This window comes from Schistocerca nitens, chromosome 6 (assembly GCF_023898315.1).
Source record: "Schistocerca nitens isolate TAMUIC-IGC-003100 chromosome 6, iqSchNite1.1, whole genome shotgun sequence".
Taxonomy (NCBI): Eukaryota; Metazoa; Arthropoda; class Insecta; order Orthoptera; family Acrididae; genus Schistocerca; species Schistocerca nitens.
This window is the reverse complement of record NC_064619.1, coordinates 240,935,036-240,958,761: the sequence shown is the minus strand read 5'-3', so window position 1 is coordinate 240,958,761 and position 23,726 is coordinate 240,935,036. Positions and strand designations below refer to the sequence as shown.

Below are 23,726 nucleotides of genomic sequence, written 5' to 3'. Positions count from 1 at the left end.
GGGGGGGGGGGGGGGGGAAGTACCCGGCACTTACTGAATATAAAGAGCAGGTGTACCTACATGGAGATAGGATGACCTGTGGCCTAAAAATTAGGGATGTTGTAAAAAGGGGCGTACCTGCCAGAACGGAAAGAGGAAGTGTACTCATACGGTCAACCCACAGGCACGGTATAGGTACTGATCCTAGCACGAGGTGACAGTATTGTGACAGAAGTCACATGTTTTATCTTAGGTAAGTTTATGAGTGTCAAAAGAGAACACTTTTATTTTGCCCAGAGTTCCTCCAAACTACAGTCTATAAATAATGAGACTATTACATACTAAAGAAGTAGTAGAAAGAATTAGAATAAAAATAAAGTACTCAAGTGTTATGAACACCTGAAGTTTGTGCTTGGAGTAAAGAAAGAGTCCTCACAATTCCTAAGTAATAATAATACAGACTGAAAGCATAAATAAATATGCTTATGTTCTTAAAAAAACATCGGAAGCTTGCTCTATAGACTACAAATATTTAAGGGAGAAGAAAATAAAATAAAATGAAATAAAAATATATAAACCTATGTAATAGATGAATACTTTTAAAATGTGAATCGTTATTATATATGATGTTATTGTACATAATGATTATGTATAAAATATCACATGTTCGATTTGAGGAGAGGGATATGTAGTGTTTCGAGAATTTCCGCATAAATTCTAGAATCACTCATCCTACTACCGTCTTGAACACACGATATTTTAAATATAAGTGTGAGAGAGCCTATTCACTCCACATCACCTGCCTGTGTGTGCGGCGGTCGAATGGCATCGACAAGTGTTTGCTGGTCGCGCCATGGAAGCCGTAATGAAAGAACAAGGAATGTTTATGTATTCAGTGCTGTTCTGTAACTTTGACGATTATAGTGACAAAAGAACAATGGAGTTGGAAAAAGACTTTTAATTAATGTTCATTTTGGACATGAAGAGGATAAGAGGTGTATTGAGATTCATATTGAGAAAGGACAAGCTTATCAACCCAACCTTACCTTATATGTAAATCTACTTTATTTCTAACCTTGGGAGACGCAAAGAGACTTACTTGATAGTATTTGTTTATGTGGAGGCTGAGATCTGTAAAAGTTTGATGTTCAAATATACGTCGTTGAGTGAAGCAAAAGAAACTGCATAAGCCAGCTTATTTTTATAAGTAGAAAGAGTCTGGAGAAATTCCTGTTCCTAGCAAATATACTTCACAGAAGAAGAGAAAAAGAGGTTGAAGCAGCAAGCTAAGCAGCAAGGAAAGTCAGCTGACAATCTCAAGTAAGTGTATCGTTAAAGAAGTGGGAGTTTACACACATACTTCACCACTTTAAATCATCCAAAGTGTTAGAAGATGACACAGGACTTCACAAACCCGGAACTCAGCGGCCTGGCCAGCAGAGGCATCAACAGCACTCCTATGAGGCGGCATACAATGTGACAATAGAGGTTACTGACAAACCGTACCTCTTCAGGCATCCACTGTGTCACATGCTGAAAATAGGCCCACAAACATCAAGTTGTGAGGAGAGTACTTAGTCTGGTACATGAGGGTTGGATGGCAGTTCTATCATAGCCAGCAACTGGCTTCAATTACGCTTCACCAAGGACTCAGCTGTAACCCTGGACTGCTTGCAGCCTCTATAGGGATTCTATGTGTTTTGCAAAGAACCAGCTAGGACGTGATATCATTTGCACTGTCGCTCTACTAACCGACTAGTGTTTGTTCTTTCCATAAACTGAAGCTGGCTGTAGAGCTGAGGGAAGCATTTTTCCTGTTCAAATTAAAGTTAAGAATATTGATTTATTTGGTTACTTAAAGTGATTGACTATTATTTTCAAGTGATGTGGAAGTTAATTATTTATTTTGTGAACTTGGAATCTAAACTAATTTCATTGGTAATATTGAATTGGACTTACATGGACTTTCAGGACTTGGGCATTCTGGCTGAGGACTCCGATCCTCCTGATGTGTCATTTGTGCAATCGATCCTCCACATTCTACAGAGTTATTGTCAATTACAGTGGCGTTCGATGGGTTCCTTCTGAGTTACAAATTGATACTGGCTCATCCACCACTATCACTGGTTGGTCCACTTATTAAAAGTTAGGGGTGCCTCCACGTCAGCATTTTGACACACTTCTAAACAGCTTCAGTAATGACCACATTGAGATCATGGGCACTCTTTCCGCCCAGATACAATTTGGGTCAGAAACCCTAACTGCCTGGATCCTCGTGTTCACCACACCCGGTGCGTCTGACTTACTTTGTCTCAATCTCTTCAATGATTTGGGGTTGGACATTCATAATACTGACCCCACCATCACTGCTGTGGACTATTACTAATACACATCTGTATTTGTTTCCAAGTTCCCATCTGTGTTTTCTCTGCCTTCCACTAGGGTCATTAACTTCAAGGCACACATCACCTTATTATCCACAGCTATCCCCAAATTTTGCAAAGCTCATACAGTGCCATTTGCTCTTCATGACAAGCTCCGCCTTGCGGTACGGAGACTTGAAGATGAGGGGATTTTGACACCCATCTCCAACAGACAACGAGGAAACCCTTGAATGTCATTGAAAAGCTTAACGGAGCCCTTCAGTTTATGGTAATTTTAGCACAACAGTGAATTCTCAACCTGTGACAGACTCTTACCCTATTCTGAAGATGGAAGACATTCCCATGACGCTTGCCAGAGGCAAAGTTTTCACAAAAATTTGACCTGCACAACACATACCTTCAACTTCCAACTGATGCCACATCCCATGAAGTGTTAGTCTTTGATATTCCCTTTGACCTGCATAGGTATAACTGCCTTCTCTTTGGAATCGTAAGTGCACCTGCCATTTTCCAGGAGTACCTTGAACAGTTAATTCGCAGTGTGCCTGGCACTGTAAACTATCTGGACAGTATTCTGGTGGCTGATAAATCCACCACAAACCTTCTGCATCGACATCTACAAACCTACTTCACAAGCCACCATATGGTGTGAGGGAGAGGTTACCCTGTACCACTACTCGTCATTTCCTTTTCTGTTCCACTCGCAAACAGAGCAAGGGAAAAACGACTATCTGGAAAAACGACTATCTGTATGCCTCCTTACAAGCCCCAATCTCTCTAATTTTATCTTCATGGTCATGGTTGACCTTGCTGACAATTTGGATTTATTATTTTCAATTTTTGATTGAGTGAACTTAAAGTGTAACAAAGACAAGTGGAGTATCTCGATCTCTGGAATCCAAATGACTCCACAATATTTTGAGGCCATTCAACACCTGCCTGTGCCCATGGATAGATCCCAGTTGAAATCCATCCTTGGGAAACTCAACTGTTATCGTGTCGCACCTCATGCCACAGTGCATGAGAAACATTTGCACCACCTTCTCCACAAAAATTTTCCCTGGAAATGATCATCTAGCTCTAATGAAGCCTGTCAATAATTGCAGCAAGTGCTGCTGCAGCCCACTTGCTTGACTGCATACAGTTCCCCAGAAACTCTCGTCTTGGTGGCTGACACATAGGATTATGGGCTGGGGCGTTTCAAAATATGGCTGAAGATGACGATTCGTTGAGTAACGCGTTGTGGACCGACGACGCTCATTTCACACTCTGAGGGTCTGTCAACGCCCACAACTGCAGAATTTGGGCTACCGAAAACCCTAGAACTGTCATGGAAACTCCATCGCACGATGAGAAAGTCACGGTATGGGTTGGATTTACCACATCTACCGTTATCGGGCCGTTCTTCTTCGAGGAAATGCGTGATTCTGGTTTTGTAACTGATACCATGACGGGTGAGAGGTATGCTGATATGTTACAGAATCACATCATCCCCAGCCTGGCTGATAAACACCTGCTGGAACGTATGATGTTCATGCAGGATGGCGCTCCACCCCATATTGCTAGACGCGTGCAAGATCTCTTGCGCGCGTCGTTTGGTGATGATCGTGTGCTCAGCCACCACTTTCATTATACTTGGCCTCTCAGGTCCCCAGACCTCAGTCAGTGCGATTATTGGCTTTGGGGTTACCTGAAGTCGCAAGTGTATCGTGATCGACCGACATCTCTAGGGATGCTGAAACACAACATCTGACACCAATGCCTCACCATAACTCTGGACGTGCTTTACAGTGCTGTTCACAACATTATTCCTCGACTACAGCTATTGTTGAGGAATGATGGTGGACATATTGAGCATTTCCTGTAAAGAACATCATCTTTGCTTTGTCTTACTTTGTTATGTTAATTATTGTTGTTCTGATCAGATGAAGCGCCAGCTGTCGGACATTTTTTGAACTTTTGTATTTTTTTGGTTCTAATAAAACCCCATGTCATTCCAAGCATGTGTGTCAATTTGTACCTCTCTATCTAAATTATTCCGTGATTTATTCAGTTTTCAAATTTATACTGACTTTTTGATCACCTGGTACATGGAAAGTGATAATTGAATTGAAAACATTTGTAAAATAAGCAGAGAGACAACAGATGGATTTGCATAAAAAGTCATTAAAATAGCTAGCTCTTGTAACCAGGTGCTCATGACAAAAGAAAGAAATATTGGGAGGCAAAGAGACTGGGAAATCATGAAGATAAACACCACTCAAGATGTGGGACGGGATGAGAGGGAAAAATAGATCATAGTGAATGACAGAGAAGGTATTAGGTATATTATAGATGATTGTACAAACATAACATATACCAAAAGAGCAGGAAATCAAAGGGAGAATGAAAGAAATTAAATAAAAAGGACAGAATGGGAATTAAATGCAAAAACAAACTGTACCAAGAAAAATTACTGTAAGTAGACTGCAGGGAAGTGGTAAGAACAAAGCAAAAGTTGTTGAGCAATTTCCCATCTTTCAAGTTATAAAATCCTGGTATTAGGTGGGAGAATGAGACAGTGAGCGTGATACAGCAGCCACTATTGTGTCACAGATGTGCACTGCAACAGGGTAGTGTCCATTTATCCTTATTAACAATTTGGTGGTTGTCTTATAAATATGAAAGACCAGGCAGTGGTTGCACATTAGTTGGTGTATAACTGTTTCAATGCTGGCTGTCCCTTTGATGGCATAGGTCTTGTCAGTAATAGGATTTGCACAGGTAGTAGGATGAGAATGCATAAGACAACTAATTTATTGTCTTGTGACAATTTCAGTGATGTTGATAGCAACAAGGCAATAAGATGGGTTTACAAGGAGCTCAGAGTCCAAACCAGAGCATAGTGGAGATTGTGCGGCAATATTTTTTTATTTTTATTTATTTGTTTATATAATTATTTTTTTGACACATGTATTGGGAAAGGAGGAGGGGGGGGGGTGGAATGATGAAAAATGGTTCTAAGTGGTAGGAGCAGGAGCAGAATCTTGGACATTAGTGTAGGACATGATTTCAGAAAATTGCTTTATGAATTCTAGACTATGTACTCTGATGTATCCCATTCTCGAAGACATCCACAAAAGAAAGCCAGTAGTCACAATCACAAAATTTTATTAATAAACACAGTTCCAACACTTCTCAAGATCCACTGAGTGTGAATAGAACAAAAGTTTCCATAAATAAATGAAATTTCTTCACCAGTGAAATTAGTTTAGATGCAGGGAGGCCCTTCAAGGCAAAAATGTGTTTAAGGATTTTGATGGTATGGGTAGAGGATGTGGAGGTCATCTTCTTTGCAAAAGTGAAGCCAGTTCCAGTGTCAATGACTACAAGCCATGAGGTTCCCAAGAAGGGACTAACTAAATCGAAATGTACCCATGACCATGGAGCACAGGTAGTTGTCCAAGGGAAATAACATCAAGCAGGGGCAGCCTGCTTTCTCTGGCTTGTGGAGCAGGATGCAGCTTATCTGTGATAGCAGAGACCATACTTCACCAGTAGATACGTTGGCACACCAGCCTCTTTCTGAGGACCATGTCCCAGTGGCCCTCGTGGAGTAGATCAAGAACTCAACACTGCAGTGCCTCAGGGATGATGACGTGTTCATTTGGTGCCCCCTTGAGTGGGGATAGTGCGTTGGTGGGTAGGTCCAAAACTCGTGGAGGTCTGGTTGATTGAAGGCTTTGTTATGGAAGGGCAAGCCTCCAATAACACCTGATCTACTGTTGTGTGCCTCCAGATGAGATGGACATTGAAAGGGAGCCTGTCTATTGCATCTTCTGCCTCAGAATCCACGTGGAAACAAACAACGGGTCAGTGTCAACCCCGGAGTCCTGTCTTAGAGGTGGTCAAGATGGCAGGTCAGCATTAGCATGATGTGCAGTGGAGTGATATTTGATATCATAAATGTAGCTTGACAGGAACAGCGGCCAGCATTGGATGTGGCATGCCATCTTAAGTTCAGTTGGGGATGGAGGACTTGAATAGTGGCAGCAGAAGTTTGTGTTCAGCTAGAAGGGTGAAGTTTCTGCCATAAGCGTAGTCATGGAATTTCTTGATGCCAGGGATAATGGCAGAAAGATTAAAATAACTGTACTTCCAAATGCTGGAGAGTACATTTAAATTCATACAATAAAATATCAGGGGCTGGAAAAATAAAGTTAATAACTTATTATTTACCTAAATAAAGTAGGAAGTTGATATTTAGATGATTTACTTTGACTGAGTGCCTTGTAAATACGAGAATAGAAATGTTAAATGTTGCAGATTATAAATTAGGAGCTTCTTGTTGCTGAAGCAATACAGAGAAAGGAGGAGTTGTCAAGTACATGCTAAATAATCATAAATTCAAAACTACAGACAGAAGTAGTTTTTGCACAGAACAAAACATGGAAACATGTGCATGTGAAATTTTGTCTCACAGCACAATTATAATTATTACATTTTACAGAACCCCAGTGGGAAATTTTGAGAATTTCTTACAAAATACTGAATCTGCCTTATGTCACTCATCTGACAAAGGGAGGCAAATAATAATTTGTGATGATTTCAGTATTGATTCTAGGAATGAGCCTGCAAAAAAACATTTTATAGAAATTTTAGTTAATCTCAGATGTAAACTTTCCCAGCAGAAACGTGCAGGTCACTTTAATACTCAATGTTTTTGTATAAGAGGACATAGTAAATAAGGTTGATGTTCAGTGAGTATGAAATGTGTTATCACACCATGACGGCCAATTCACCATAACAGACAACATAACTCTAAATCATGTATTAAAGTGTGAGAACAGTTAATGAACTCACATGAACAAAGTTCTGGATTCAATTAATAACAAAATGGCAACAACAGGTTTATTTTGTGACTTGTCAAAAGCCTTTGACACTGTGAACCACCAAATCCTATTACAGAAAGTAGATCTATTAGGAATAAGTGGCGTAGCAAATGAGTGGTCAGAATCCCTCAAAGATAGAAAGGAGGCCTGGTCTCATCTAACTGGAGAACCATTAACTGTGGAGTGCCCCAAGGATCCATTCTTGGTCCTTTCCTTTTCTTCATATTTATAAATAACGTACCTCAAAGTACAAAGTTACAGTGTTTTTTACCATTTTTGTGGATGACACCAACATTATGATTGATGGTCATACATGTCAAAAATTTTAAGGATCTGCTAAGAATATTCTTATTGACTTAATGAAATTGTTTAACATCAATGGACTCTCATGGCACTTTAATAAGACTAAATATATCAGTTTACTGCAACTGCTAAAACTGAGGATGAGTTAACTGTGAAGTGTGTGACCGAGTCAATAGAAAGAGCTGAAACAACAAAGTTTTTAGGTGTTGTAATTGACTCCAGAGTAAACTGGTCTCATCATATAATAAACCTGCAGAAGAGACTCAGCTCATCAATTTTTGCCCTAAGCGTCTCTCCAAGAGCGGAAATATACACACAATGAATGTAGCATACTACAGATATTTCCATTCTCTTATATTTTGGGGAAACCAAACACTAGCAAAGAAAATACTCTTGTTTCAAAAACATGTTGTAAGAATAATAAGCAACGTGGCCTCTAGATGTAGTTGTAGAAACCTTTTCCAGAAACTAAAAATACTTACTGTTGCTTCCCAGTGCATATTTTCTCTTACATGTTTCATCAGCAAAAATTATGAGTTTTATAAAAGAGATAGTGTATACCATGGATATGATACTATGAGAAAGCATGATTTTCACAATGACTGTAAAAATCTGACTATGGTGCAAAAGGGTGTGCAGTTCTCTGGTGCCAAAGTTTTTAATGCTCTCCCTCCAGATATTAAAAGCAAATTTGATAACCATTCCTCTTTTAGGGAGCATCTGAAGCAATTTCTGTTGGAAAGGTCATTTTACAGCTTGGAAGAGTTTTTTAGCCACAGTGATAAAACCTAATAGATCTGTGAACCACAAGTTTTGAGTTTGACATACCATACTGTAAGTTTGAGCAGTGGTAATATTCAGAGTTATTTTCACTGATTTTATATTTGGTTTTCACTTTTAGTGTCCAATGTTTGCTGTAATCTGTCATTCTTACCACACATGTGTAATGCAAATATGGTGTATTACTTTTGTATGATTGACTGTTTTAATACTACCTATGTATAGATTATTTACTGACACACACTATATCCTTGTGAGTTTACCACAGTTGGATTGATGGAGTGAGAAATAAATAAACAGACACTTTTAGCAGGAACACACAAAGCATCAGCTACTACAAGGTATGTTACGGAGAGAATGTAAATTTCAGATTTAATGCATTTCCGAGTACATGTCTCTCCCCTTTTAATATCTGTTTCCAAATGAAACACCAGTGGTGCCTGAAAGAAACCATGAATAATGAATATGAAGCATTGTTCTTTATTGATAAGAGATATAAAAACATAGAAAAGCTTGTATGGTATGCCAGAGGTTAATAAGTCTAACTCGGCAGCAAGAGACAATGGTCATGAGAGTGAGAGTTGCACTTGTGTGAATGTATGTGTGTGTGTGTGTGTGTGTGTGTGTGTGTGTGTTTCATCTAATTCAGAATAACACTTTTTGGCCAAAAACTTACTTGTTTGACAGTCTTTTGTTGCACCTGTCTGCGACTCAACATTTCCACTATGCAGTGAGTAGCAATGTATCCTTTTCACAAACTATCATTATTCTATCTGGGATTTTCCACTGTTTCAAAATAATATCAGATCAATATGTATCATAGTTAGAAAGGAAATAAGGAAACATATCATGTAACAAGATGATCTATTAATTAAAGATAATAATCAAACTGTCCATGCCATCAAATATACAGAAAGACTCTTTACCAGTCACTTTCTAAATGCAACTGATAAACTCTATACAGTTAGCTCAAAAGAAAAAGCATAGCAGTATATGTCACAATCAGTCACAATGAGACAATCAGCATTCAGTCAAACTGAGATCACTCCAGCTTCTTATAGGGAAACAAGAAAACTAATTATTTCTCTTAAAAGTAAATATTCTCATATGGTTGATAAAACAGCTAGCAAAATATTAAAGGAATGTTGTTATGTATAGCTACTATACTCAGTCATACATTTATTGCAGTATTTTCACAAGGTATCTTTCTAGCCAGGCTAAAGTATGCCACTGTCACCCTCTTCTTTAAGAAAGGAAGTAGGAAGACATTAATAACCACAGACAAGTTTTACTATTTACTCTATACTTAAAAGTTTTGCAAAAAGAAATGCATTTAGTAATGGCTAAGCATGTCTACAAACATACAATTCTGAGCCCATCACAATTTGAATTCCAGAAAGACCTCATTACCGAACATGGCATCTACAATTTCATTGTTCATTTACTAAAATATGTGAATGATAAGATTACATCTAGGGGGATTTTTGTGACCTGTCTAAGGCATCTGACTGTGAAAATCACAAATTTCTTTTTGAGATACTTAAAATTTATGGCTTTCAAGGTACAATGAGTAAGTGGCTCACTTCATATTTAACTGAAGGGAAGTGAAGGGTCATATCAGATAGCTCATGGAGCTCTCATGCTGAACCTCCTCCTGAGTGGAAACAAACTACTAGTGTCATTGCACAGAGTTGAGTTCTGGGACCACTCTTGTTCTTGCTATACATGAATGACCTCCTACCTTACACTGATAAAGCACAAATAGTACTATTTGTTGATTATGCAAGCATTTTAATCAACCCCAAAAGAGCTGCTGTAAAAGAAAGTAAGAAATATTCAAAATTGTTACTACCTGTTCCTTGTGAACTGGCTATCACTTACTTTAGCAAAAAAAAGAGAGAGAAGATCATTCAATCTGCTTAATGCAATATACATCACCATCCATGCCAATGTAGGACAAGAGAAAGGAAATATTTAAAACTGATTGTTCAAGATTTCTGTGTGTGCATACTGATCAGAACTTGAATTAGAAATGACTTACTATAGATCTTCTCAAATGCTTGAATTCAGTGGCATTTGTTATATGTGTAATTGAACATTTTGGTAATAAAAGCATTAAAAATTAATTACATTAAAACCTTACATTCACTGATGCAATATGAAATAATTTTCTGGAGCAATATCACACACAGACACAAAGTATTCTTTGTATACAAATGTGTTGTAAGGATAATATCTGGTGGCCGTTCTGGATCTTCAAGTAGGTGACTGTTTACAAAATTTGGCATACAATTATGAATTACATTTACTCTTGTATAAAGTTTGTTGTGAAAAATCAGGCACCATATCAAAATAATAGTAGCATTCAATATAACACTAGGGGGAAAAAATTGCTACACTATCCACAATTTACCTTACCCATGCACAGAAATGGCGAACTTCATGAATATGATCTACAGAAGATACAAAAAACTAAACTAGGATACACATCTACTGAGAGTGATCCACATGCCCCAGCACTTAGCAAGGGAGTGAAGTGCTCAATGTAGAAACTCCTGTGCACATTGAAAACCAAAGTGAACACCACTTTACCAGCCTTCAAGGAAAAAAGAGAGGTCTCAGACAAAGGGAGCCATAATGCCATCACTCTATGTTCTTCTGTTTGGAGACAAGAGTAAACGGTGGCACCAAGTGTCATCACATGTCAAAACTTTGGTAGTGAAATCCATTCTTACTCCATGTATCATGACATATGGACCTCGAAAACACACATTCTTGGCATAGTCTGATTCTCTAATACATTTTTGGGCACTCACTAAGCACAGCCTTTGTTTTTAACGAGTTTCTTTTGAATTATGTGAAGCACGGCTCCCTTGTTTATCAAACTTAGCAGCAATTCCAAGAGAGGTCTCTTTGCATGTGATATGATCCATAGCCAAAATTATGGCAGAGTTTGAGACAATGTGCATTTGACCAAGCTATTGGAAGGCCTTGATGCTCTGTTGTTTCAGTGTACAATGCTGACAACATCAGAACATGGAAGATACTGCTCTCTATATGCCTGCTTTAGACTGTGATAAATTTCTGAAGCATGCTTGCCTTCAGTATGAAGAATTCTCCACATTGGTGTATAACAACTGTTCATGAATGAAGAAATGGGTTAATGAGTTTACTACAAATATGCTATCTGTAGTGGGAAAAATAGTCCATCACCTATCAGCAAAACAGCAACCTACTGCAGTAGTTACAACCCTTTTATAGGAAATGTCTTATTTTCCTTTGGTGTACCTCATATGTAGAACTACTTTATTTCAGAATTGTACTGCTCTGTTTGTCAATGAACTGTTAGAGAACACACATGGAAGAAGAATCTATCACTTATTTTATTTAACACATATCATTTATAAATTAGATAATGGAGAAATATGGGTGATGAAAAGGCCATGGTATGAGAAAAGAATAACACTCCATGTATAGAGGTAGCCTAATCAGGTCACAGTTTAGCAGTTCAGTTTAGTTCTGTTCAGTACAAGTTCGCACGTGCCTCCCCCCCCCCCCCCCACCCCGCCCCACCCCTTACACACATATGGTCAAGCTCACTGATGGAGAATGAATGTCCAAAAGAAGAGTTATAAAGTTGCCTCTATGCTGCTCAAAGGTCTCTCTAAACAAAGAGTGGCAGCCTCTTCTCATACCACTGTTTGCCTATAAACAGTATTTTCTAATTGTGACCTAATGGGAGGTTAAAAAGTTGGGCAATATACACTGTAAATACATTGCAAATAAATATACTGTATTCATTTTACCTGATAAGCCAGACAACAACCTTCTGGAGGTGACTGCACCAATATTTCTAACTGATATATCAGTGATCCAACTGCCAAAAAATTTGTGAGAAAGTTCTGTAATGTGTCAGGAGAAATTCCTTCTACACAGATATTTTGTGCTGTTGTGAATGCATCCAAGTCCTGGAGAAAAATTTAAAATTTATTACAAAAGACAGTAAATGCCATCTAAAAGTGGAAAGTAATATATTTAAATAACTTCAGAAACCATTCTCATAAAACAGAGACTCAAAACGAGTAAGCCATTAAGGTAATGCATTATGAGAAAGAAGCAATCATATTGATTTCAACACAAATAAAATATCACAAACTCTGTATATAGGGTTTGTTTCATTGTGTGTGTGTGTGTGTGTGTGTGTGTGTGTGTGTGTGAATACAGACCTTATGGACTGTGTGTGCTTAGTGAGGAAACCTACTCAGTTAGTCAGTGGGTAGGTAACTGTTATACAGCACTCTTAATCAAAACCGTATGCATACTCATGCATAATGAGATGCAAGATAAAACAAAAACCAAATAAAGTATAAAAAGCAATCCCTTATCATGTTTTATGTATCTGTTGAACACTTGCAGAAATAGATTTGCTAGCTTTTAAAAACTGAATTACTTCATCCAGCAATGAAGAGAGGGGTAAATTTGTAAATTTGAAGTAACTACTATCTTGGTCTAGACAGCGTCAATCAGCCTCTCTCCAAGGACTACGATTTTCTTAAGTCAAGCCTCGAAATTACATTTTCCCAACCAACTATCATCTGCACATCACAAAAATTACTTTTTTGTCAACCCCCTGCTCAATGCAACATTCACAAACAGGTTCTTTTAGATTGCTCGGTCCACTTTCTTGTCATGTGGTTTGATTTTTGTGACTGTCTTGCTGCAGAATTTGCTCTGTGAATCTAGTAGTATCACCGGCCAGGCCTACTTTACAAAAAGCTTGTTAGCCACTGAATGATTAATATAATATAAGAGAAGATATAAAACCATGGTTCTGTTTCCCAATGACCACAAAACTGTAACTAAGAATTAATAATCACACTCACTGTCTTCAGTCTGATAATACTCCTCATCATGTTTTTAAATGCAACACCCAAATCCAAGGTGGCTATTCCACCAAGCATGTGGCTCACTGAGAACTACTACTTCAGAACTCACATGTGGCTACTTCCTCAAATGTAGCAGCATGTGCTTGGTTTCCACCACCTTCTTGGTTTCATCAACACATCCTGAAACTAGTTGCCCCCCCCCCCCCCCCCCCACTACACACGCACACACACTTTTCATTGTTTTCTCTGTTGCCACTTTTTTTTAGTTCCATTCCTTTCCACCACTACTTGCAAATTTTGTTCTCTCTTTCCATCTCTGTTCACCTCGTTTATATTTCTTAACAGTAAACATGGCTATCCTTCACAACCGCTAAATGTATGTAGGTAGATTTCTTAAACTCCTTCCCTCTACACTCTGTCCATCTTCTCCTCTCTCTTTGCCCATAACCCCCTCCCCGCAACCTCCTTTCTGTGCATCATCTCCTCCTCCCTCCTCTTCCTCTCCACCTCCTCCAGCCTGCCTCTCTCTGTCCATCGCCCTCTCTACATCCATTTTCTCACCTCCCCTCTCCTCCCCCCACTCTGACCTTAATCTTGTTTTTTCCTAATGGAAAAGGGAACTTGATCGGCCTCTGAAGTCACTTAAAATGACTGTCTAAATTGACTGGGATCATTGGTATATGAGATATGAGAGAGACCTCTGCAGCTACTGGATGTATGAGGATAGTAACTTCAGTCACAATACTTCACATATTTTAAATCTGCGGATGGGTAGGATTACAAAATTTCAAATGATTCAGATTTCATAATAGTATTCTAATCACAAGCCAACAAAGCATAAATACAACTTCCCTATTTTCTGTAAAATTGACAGCAAGGAAGAAAATAATATATCACATTTTTGTATATATCACTTTTGTTTAAAATCTATCCTACACTCCTAAATAAAGACAAGTCGTAGTTAAACATTGTTACCAAAATTTTCAGAAGTTCTTGACCAATTTACTTCAGATTTTCACAAAGGACTCTAATAAACTTTCAGATGCACATGGGCCACATATATTTTAAATATATATCATCTAACAATATGTATACTATATAAATGGGAAAGGTTTTTAGCAAAAATATCAGAAAGTTCCTGGCCAACTTACTTCAAATTTTTATACGATACTCTAATAAATGTTCGAACAGACATAGGCTACACATTCTTTTAATATGTGTGATGTATAAATATGCATGCAAAATCTATACTTCTACAAGAAGACAAATCATACTTTAACATTGTTACCAAAAATTCTGTAAAGTTCTTGACCAATTTACTTCAAATTTTTACACATTACTCTCACAAGCATTCAGGCAAACACAGGCTACACACTTTTTATGTGTATAGAATTAAGTATACATTAATGTATGAATGGGAAGGTGGTTAGAAAAAATCTCAAAAAGTTCTTGACTGATTTACTACAACTTCTACATGACACTCTAATAAACGTACAAATGGACATAGGATACATTTTTTAAATACATACTCTATATAAACGTGTATATACTATATAAAATAGAAACATTGTTAGCAAAAATCTCAATTTTATATATTATTTTGTTAGGGTTTTATATATCTCATATATTTAAAGAATGAATAGTCTATGCCCACCCAAAAGTTTATTACAGTATTGTGTAAAAATTTGAAGCAAATTGGTCATGAACATTTTGAGTTTTGCTAACTATGTTTCTCATACTTCAAATATTTAGATGATACTGTAATAAACTGTTGGGCAGGCATGGTCCATGCATTTTCTAGACATATGTGATATATAAATATCTAACAAAAAAATAAGCAACCATTTGCATAAAAGAAATTTAATTTCTTTACCAAAACTGGTAAAAGAAATTTAGATTCTTTCTACATCTACATATATACTTCGCTAGTCACCAAGTGGTGTGTGACGGAGGGCACAATTCGTGCCATAGTCATATCCCCCCCCCCCCCCCCCCTGCGGATCGCGCGAGGGAAAATGACTGTCCGAACGCCTCAGTACGAGCTCTAATTTCCCTTATCTCTGAATGGTGATCATTGCGCGATTTGAAAGTTAGTGGTAATAATATATGCTCTACATCCTCGGTGAAGATCGGATTTCAGAATTTAGTGAGTAGCCCCTTCCATTTAGTGCACCGTCTATCTGCAAGTGTGTCCCACTTCAAACTTTCTATGAGATTTGTAATGCTCTCACGATGGTTAAATGTACCAGTCACGAATCTTGCCGCTCTTCTTTGGACCTTTTCAATCTCTTGAATCAGACCCAACTGGTAAGGGTCCCATACAGACGAACAATACTCTAAGACTGGACGAACTTACATATTGTAAGCTATTTCCTTTGTTGAAGGACTGCATCGCTTCAGGATTCTACCAATAAACCGCAACCTAGAGTTCGCAACCTAGAATTCGAAACCTAGAGTTTAGTGAAATCAGCAAAGAAATTAAATTTCTTTTACACATCTGGCTTGGCTGTTTATTATTTCATTATATACAACTAAGTTGCTGAGGGTGGATAAAATACTAGTTATAAATACCTATATTATTATATCAAAATGAGTTCTCTCTCTCTCTCTCTCTCTCTCTCTCTCTCTCTCTCTGTGTGTGTGTGTGTGTGTGTGTGTGTGTGTGTGTGTGTGTGTGTGTGTACACACATACATTTGGACAGGCTCAGGAGAGCTTGAAGAGTCACAGGTTCAGGATATATATTTTTTAGTACATGTGGTATGAGGTCTGATCAACAGAGACTGCGGCTGATTACTCCATTTCAATTTGTACACTATTTTTTTCAAATAACTCCCAGCCCCCCCCCCCCACCCATCCCCCCCCCCCCCCACTTGACTGCACTTTTCATAGTGTCCAGTCCTTGAACACATGGCAGGCCATTCTTTGTCAGGCCACTGAGAATTGCCTCACTTTTCTTGAGTTCTGCTGCAGGGTTTTAAAACTGAATGCTCCGAAACTTTGCCTTTATTGATTGAGAGAAAAAGCAGTCACTGCAGGCAAGATCAGCGTTATAAGGCAGATGTGGTACACAGGTAATGTTGAACTGAGCCAGAATTAGCACAATTTGATTTGCTAGGTGAGGCCACATATTGTCATGCTGAAGTCACCACCCAGTGCAAGAAACTTCTAGTCGTTTTCTTGCAATGTGCTTACTCAGTCAAGTCAATGCTGATGTGTAGTACGCTGGTGTAACAGTAGTGTGGGGGAGAACTGCATGCTGGTAAATCATTAGCCGACAGTCAAAAAATGTGATGACCATCACTTCCCTGCAGATGGAACAACTTTTGTCTTTTTTGGTACTGGAGAACTTGGCAATTTCCATACTGTGCTGGCTTGTTTTCATTCAGGATCATAATGATGCAGCCATGACTCATCACCTGTGATAACAGAGTTCAGAAACCCATCTCCTACATCAGCAAAGAGGCACAGCACTCAAAGCTTGTCTCCATTCGCACAGGATTTTGTTTGGAGTCAAAAGACGTGGCACCCATCAGGCATAAGCACAGGTCATATGGAAATGATCATGCTTAATCGTAGAGACATTGCCACATGAAATTCTTAACACTTCTGTGGTGTTAAGTAATGTTATCCATCGGTCCTAATGGATGATCACAGCAGTTTTGTTAATGCTGATTTCAGTCACAGCACAAGCCAAAACACTAGGCCCACCTTCCTTAACACAGACAATTCGTCATCCTTCAAAGTCCTTTAACCGCCTAAACACTGTTGCATGAAACAGTGCATCTTCACTGTATGCATGCTGCAGCTTTTTGTGAGTTTCAGTGTAAATGAACATATCATTTTATTGTGCCATACAGCTCCTCTCGTGTCACCTCCACTGTTTGGTAAGCAAAATGTAAAGCACATCTACAAAATAGAACATTACCACCAACCTACCAATCTGATAGTGCTGTTGCCTATGGACATTACACACAAAAACCTGCTCTTTTCAAATATTGATGGTACAGACAGGAAACTGTCACAGAAGCTATAGGAAAAAAATCACACTCTGTCTTTGTTGATCAGCCAACTACTATATAATGTCAAATTATAGTTTAATGTTGTTACCAAAACCCTCCAAAAGTTCTTGAGCGAATTACATCACATTTTTACATTATACTCTAATAAACGTTCAGACACACATAGGCTATGTATTTTTAAAAATGTATGCTATATAAATATTCGTGGCAAAAATCTCAAAAAGTTCTTGAGCAATTTATTTCAAATTTTTACACAGTACTGCAATAACTGCTTGGACAGACATAGGCGATATTTGTTAATGCATGTAAATGTATCTATACTACTATACACATACAAGTCACTGTTAAACATTGCTACGAAAAATCTCCAAAAAAATCTTGACTGATTTACTTCAAATTTTTAAACGATACTCTACTAAACATTCGGACAGACAGATGGGCATATGCTACATAATTTTAATGGATATGAAATGTAAATATATATCTATATATAATACATAAAGGGGAAATGTTGCTAGGAAAACTTCAAAAAGTTATACACCAAGTTTCTTCAAATTTTCAAACAATACTGTAATAAAATTTGGATGGTCAAAGGGTATAAATAATATATGAATATAATATGAATATCCACAATTAATTTTCCTTTGAAGGCATGACCTGCAAATAAATCCGGGGTACAGCTATGGGCACACGCATGGCACCATCCTGTGCCACCCTATTCATGGACCATCTAGAGGAATCCTTCCTAAACACCCAGAATTCTAAACCCCTTACCTGGTTCAGATTCACTAATGACATCTTTGCGATCTGGATCAAGGGTGAGGAATCCCTATCAACATTCCTCAAGAACCTCAACAGCTTCTCCCCCATTCGCTTTACCTGGTCCTGCTTTACCCAACAAGCCATCTTCCTAGATGTTGACCTCTACCACAAAGATGGCTAGATCAGCACCTCTGTCCATAACAAACCCACTAACCACCAGCAATACCTCCATTTCGACAGCTGCCATCCATTCCACACCAAGAAGTCTCTTCCATACGGCCTACCCACCCATGGCCATCGCATCTGCAGTGACGAGTGGTCCCTCTTTAAATATAGCAAGGGTCTCACAGAGGCATTTACAGATTATAATTATCCTTCCAACCTTGTACAAAAAGAAATCTCCTGTGCCTTATCTTTCCAGTCACCCACCACCTACCAAAGTCTCACCATCCAGCCGCAGAGGAGCATTCCCCTCATAACTCAGTACCACCCACGACTAGATCAACTGAATTATATTCTTGACTAGGATTTCGATTACCTCTCGTCATGCCCTGTAATGAGAAATGACCTGCCCACTATTCTTCCCATCCCTCCAGCAGTGGTATTCCACTGTCCACCGAATCTACACAATATACTTGTCCATCCCTATACTACCCCTTCTCCCAAATCCTTACCTCATGGCTCATATTCCTGTTACAGACCTAGATGCAAGACCTGTCCCATACATCTTCCTATGACCATATATTCCAGTTCAGTCACAAACATCACCTATCCCATCAAAGGCAGGGCTACCTGTGAGCCCAGTCATGTGATCTGCAAGCTAAGCTGCAACCACTGTGCTGCATTCTATGTGTGCTTGACAACCAACAAGCTGTCTGTCCACATGAAAGGCCACTGACAATTTGTGACCATGAAACAACTGGACCGTGCTGTTGCCGAGCATGGCACTCAACACTAAATTCTTCATTTAACGACTGCTTCACAGCCTGTGCCACATGGATCCTTCCCACCAACACTAGCTTTTCTGAAATGTGCAGATGGGAACTCTCCCTGCAAATATATCCTAAGTTCCCATAACTCTCCTGTCCTCAACCTACGTTAGTCATTGTCCTCACCCATTCACCCCCTTCCCTGTTATGATACCTGCATTACACAGCCCTCTATTCCACCAATGCAGCCAGTCTTTTTATTTCTCTCCTTTTCTGCTACCCCTGCCCCTCTCCTCCACCCTCCGTCTAACCTCCCGACTGCACCTAGTGCCCTACCCTCTCTCCACCTTGTTCCTGTAGGTTCGCGCGCAGCACTTCACCATCCTCCGTCCCTATCCTGCTATCTGTCCTTCTCCCCGTTCCAGCCTCCTCCTTACCACCAGTCAGTTTCCTCTCCCATGCACTGTTGCAGCCCCTCGTAGTCTGGCTTCAGCTGCCAGAGAGTGTGGTCATGTGTGTGTGAGTTGCATTTGTGTGTGTGTGTGTGTGTGTGGGATTGGGGGAGGGGGGGAGAGGGGGCTCTATTTTTTACAAAGGCCTTGTTGGCTGAAAGCTTATTTTGTTTTGCCTATCTGCGACTCAGCAGCTCCGCTATATGGTGAGTTGCAACTACCCTCTTCACACTATTGATATGAATATATGTAACAGGCAATTAAAGTCAGCAAAAATCTCAAAAAGTTCTTGACCAATTTACTTTAAAGTGTTACACAATACTCTAATAAACATCCAGACTGACATAGGCTGTATATTTTTTAAAACAACAATAAACAAGTTTTCTTTAAAACTGAATGGTAGAAAGAAAATGCTGTTCTGTGAAAGTGTGCAGTTCAGTTTTCTTTCTCTGAGCAAGTTTTATCTATGATATCAAGGCATTTAGACCATTAGACAAGCTGCTTCTTATATATTTATTCTTTCCCTTATTTATAATTTGAAATAAAATGTGTATACACAACAATGCACTATTTCATTTTATTCTTCACAGCTGGTTTCAACAGAAAACAGGAAAGTTATTTTTAATGTTTATTGGCTTATGATTAGAACACTACTATGGAAACTGAATTCTCTGAAATTCCATAAAAGTGTCCATTCACAGATAAAAACCATACCAAATACTGTCATATTCTCACAGATCCAACAGCTGGAGAGATCTTTCTTATACTCCATGTACCAATGATACCAACCGATTTACCCATTTGTTTTAAGCGACTTCAGTTCCCAATCGAGGATCAAAGTCACAGAGAGATGGGGAAAGAGCAAAATTTCTGGCTTAATTGCACAATCTACCATGTTTTGTAAACTCTTTTGCTTTGTAAATTCTTTGGAAATTGTGAGTGTTGCAGAATGTAAGTAGTAGTGGGCATGCCTCAGATGGAAGCGCATGTATTTTGCTAATCTTGTCTCTAATAATGTAATTTGTGGTTTGACAAAAATGGAGACTGTGAAGTCAGTGTGGTATAGAAGAATGGAATAAAATAAAAAGGTATAAATAGCAACAGGCAAATCTTCATCAGTTATTTAGTGCAACAAGAACCTACAACGTTAAATCAAAATTTTCAGCAGCAAGAATGTACTCCTAGACACACAAGGCTTTGAGCTATCGACAACAACAACAAGATAATGAAGATACGTAAAAAGTTATTCATTTGTATATCTTACACCTCTCAAAAATTTCAAAATGTATGCAAAGACAGAGAATTCTAATAGTGATGTGTGAGAGGGAAAAACTACAAGTGGTGGCGTCAGTTGTGATCTGTTGACTGATAAGGAAATTTTGTCTGTTGCAGAAGAAGAATGGATTTTGGATACGTGACTTTGCAGTTTTTATGTAAAGAAAGTTTCAGAAGCTCCAATTACTCAGCGAAAGAAGACCAGAAAACTGCCCAATAAAGCTGTATCAACAGTGATGAGAATTTCATATAATATCAACAATGATGGACCAGATGAATTGAAAGAGGACTTCACAACTATGACAAAGGACATCAGAAAACATAGGTACAAACCATTTTTGAAATTAATTATTCTTGGTGGACTTGTGTGATTGCTAGGAAAATGAATACAGATGAGGGTAGTGGTGATGAAGTGAAAGCTGTAGGATGTAGCCTATATATGTTTGAACTAAGTGAAAGTGTAGAAACCAAAGAAACAGTGAAAACTGATATTATGAAGTTGATTTTGGCAAAATTGAGTGCAGTTAATGATCAGTTAACAGAAATAAAAACAGATAACAACAGTAAATTTAGTGCAGTTAATGATCAGTTAACTGAAAAATTTACTTCATTACAAGGACAATTAAATGAACTGAATACTGAAAACAGCGACAAAACGGACAGGGTACAATACCGAATAGACCAAATTAGCAGTCAGGTTTCGGAGCTAAAATATGGGTTGTCAGATGAATTAAAAAGTCTGAATGAAAAACTTGATGTATTAGAAAACAAATTTATTGCATTGGAAAATGATTTAGTTGCACAAAGTTCAGGCCAGGAGATGAGTGTTAATGATGTCAGAGTTCAACAGAAGGTCATAGAGGAAAAAATGGAACAGAAGTTTAGGAAAATTTCAATCACAATAATCTGTATTCAAAAAATGGTATTGCGTGGTCCAACATTCCAATCAAAAGTTTACATGCACCACTGTAGAGATAGTTTTGTGTCAGGCATGAGTGATGACCAAAAGATTAAATTGTTAAAAGATATCTTGAGGGCACAGCTCTGTCATGGGTAAATCTAAATTTAAGTCAGTGGGAGGCATACCAAAGTTTCAAAAAAGTTTTTTATATAAATTTTGGTCAGAAGCTGAACAAGGGAGAATTAAAAGTGAATTTCTGAATGGTCCAAATTATAGGAATAGGGACAGTACACTGAAATAATTTTGTAAGAATCAACTTAAGAGATTAGCACACCTTGACAGCCCATTTGACGAAACGACATTAGTTGATGCAATAAAAAGGAGATTACCAGAAACGTTGCAGTGGGATTTAGTACATGGACCTGATGACTGTTTGGAACAATTTTTACAACATGAAGACAGGCTGGATAGGACATTAGAAAGAAACACATACCATAACAACTGAAATGATAGAGATCACAATGGTAACAACTACAGAAACAGAGATAGCGAACTTCAATCAAGGTCAACATGGTAATAGAGAAAAAAACTTTGAACATCAGCAGAATAGGAACAATGTGGATAACTATGGGCAATTTAATAGGAGAAACAATCATAGAGGCAACTTTTTGGGAAATGGTGGTCGGCCTCAATGAAGGTCCACTACTTTGAGGTGAAGAAACACAAGTACAGGACCCTCCAATTTACACATACATTTAGACAACACTAATAGTATTAATAGCATAGCACAGCTATCTGAAGTTGAACAGAAGGAATATCAGATTTCCCATTTATGTTTTGATCAAAATTTTTGGAATGCTATGTTAATCACAATGATGTAGATACTAATCACAAACCAGAATGTGAGAGTAATGAGAATTTTGATGTGGTATGTACTAATGATTTCTTCTCCTGGTCAGAAAACAGTGTTATTGATACATGTAAAACAGGTAATAAATGTATTGGATCTGAAATAGGAGATATGTTTGATGTAGATGTGAATGAGAGCTGTGAAATGACCGAGGTTGATAAGTCTGAGACTGGTACCTTATTTCAAATGAACGTAAGTTAGGTGTGTAACTTTGATAGTGATAAGAATTGTGATGTTGATGATGTTATTGATGAAGTAATTTTGGAAGAAAATGATGATGATAATGATGATGATGAGTATCAGGTTTTTGTGGAGTTTAAGAGTAATGAAGTTTCAGGGTTGTTTGTGAATACAGGGATGGTAAGTGTTGTATGTGATGGTGTAAGTGAGAGTCATGGAATACCAGTCCAGTCAAAGCAGTTTTTCATTAATGTCATGCAGAGTAATGATCCAAACAGTAAAGGTGGGTTATCTGTAAGCTTAGAGAATAAAGGTGAATTTTTTTAAAAATTTGTTTGGGACCAAATTGATGATAACGTAGACAAATACGCATTCTTGAATGACCTAGCCATAATTAGTCAAAATCTGTATCCAAATTGGTGGAATTAAGAATATCTAAGTAGGAAATGTAATTTTGACAGTAATATAGTTTGTGTTCCTTCTGTAGTAAGTGATGTTGGTTTTGCTATGGAACCTATTAAGTGTGTTCAATCTTTACCTGACAACATGTGTGACCAAAGTAATGCTATGATACCAATGAAGTTGATAAACCTTGCAAAAACAGTATAGATGTAGCATTTGATGAAACTGAAAGTGATCTTTTACATGTAGTGTCCAATAACAAAGATGATGTTTCAGATTTTGGATGTTCTTACATTAGGATTAAGTTGATCAGTGGGAAGGGAACTGTTTGAATGATACAGGTAGCCCAATTTGTGACATGTCTTAACAATTTAGGGATAATAACCAGTATAGTAAGAATTTTGTATCAATGTCCACTGTACTTGTAAAGATAAGAGGAGCTAGTGGTAAGCAAATCAATTATGTAAGATGCCAAGTACTGTTAACATATAGTATAGACGACAAGAGATATGAACATGAATGCATACTGATACCTAGTTTAGAAGAAAATATTCACTATGTTTGTAGATTTATAAGACTATGTCATTGTGTTTTGTTTTCGATGAATGTAGTATGTAATATCATGTAGTTTTAAAGTTCTGACTTATCTATTAACATAGGGAGATGATGAAAAAAACAGGGTGATAGGAGAA

General features: G+C 38.0%; 1 protein-coding gene across 2 annotated transcripts in view; it reads right to left on the bottom strand.

Annotated features, from left to right (window-relative positions):
* Positions 1-23,726, bottom strand: part of LOC126263729 (gamma-tubulin complex component 6) — a 259,126-nt gene that overhangs the window by 122,514 nt on the left and 112,886 nt on the right. For both annotated transcript variants that reach the window (XM_049960887.1, XM_049960888.1), the window contains one exon: positions 12,124-12,285. In XM_049960887.1, the coding sequence (XP_049816844.1) occupies positions 12,124-12,285 (162 nt within the window). The remainder of the gene's footprint in view (positions 1-12,123; positions 12,286-23,726) is intronic.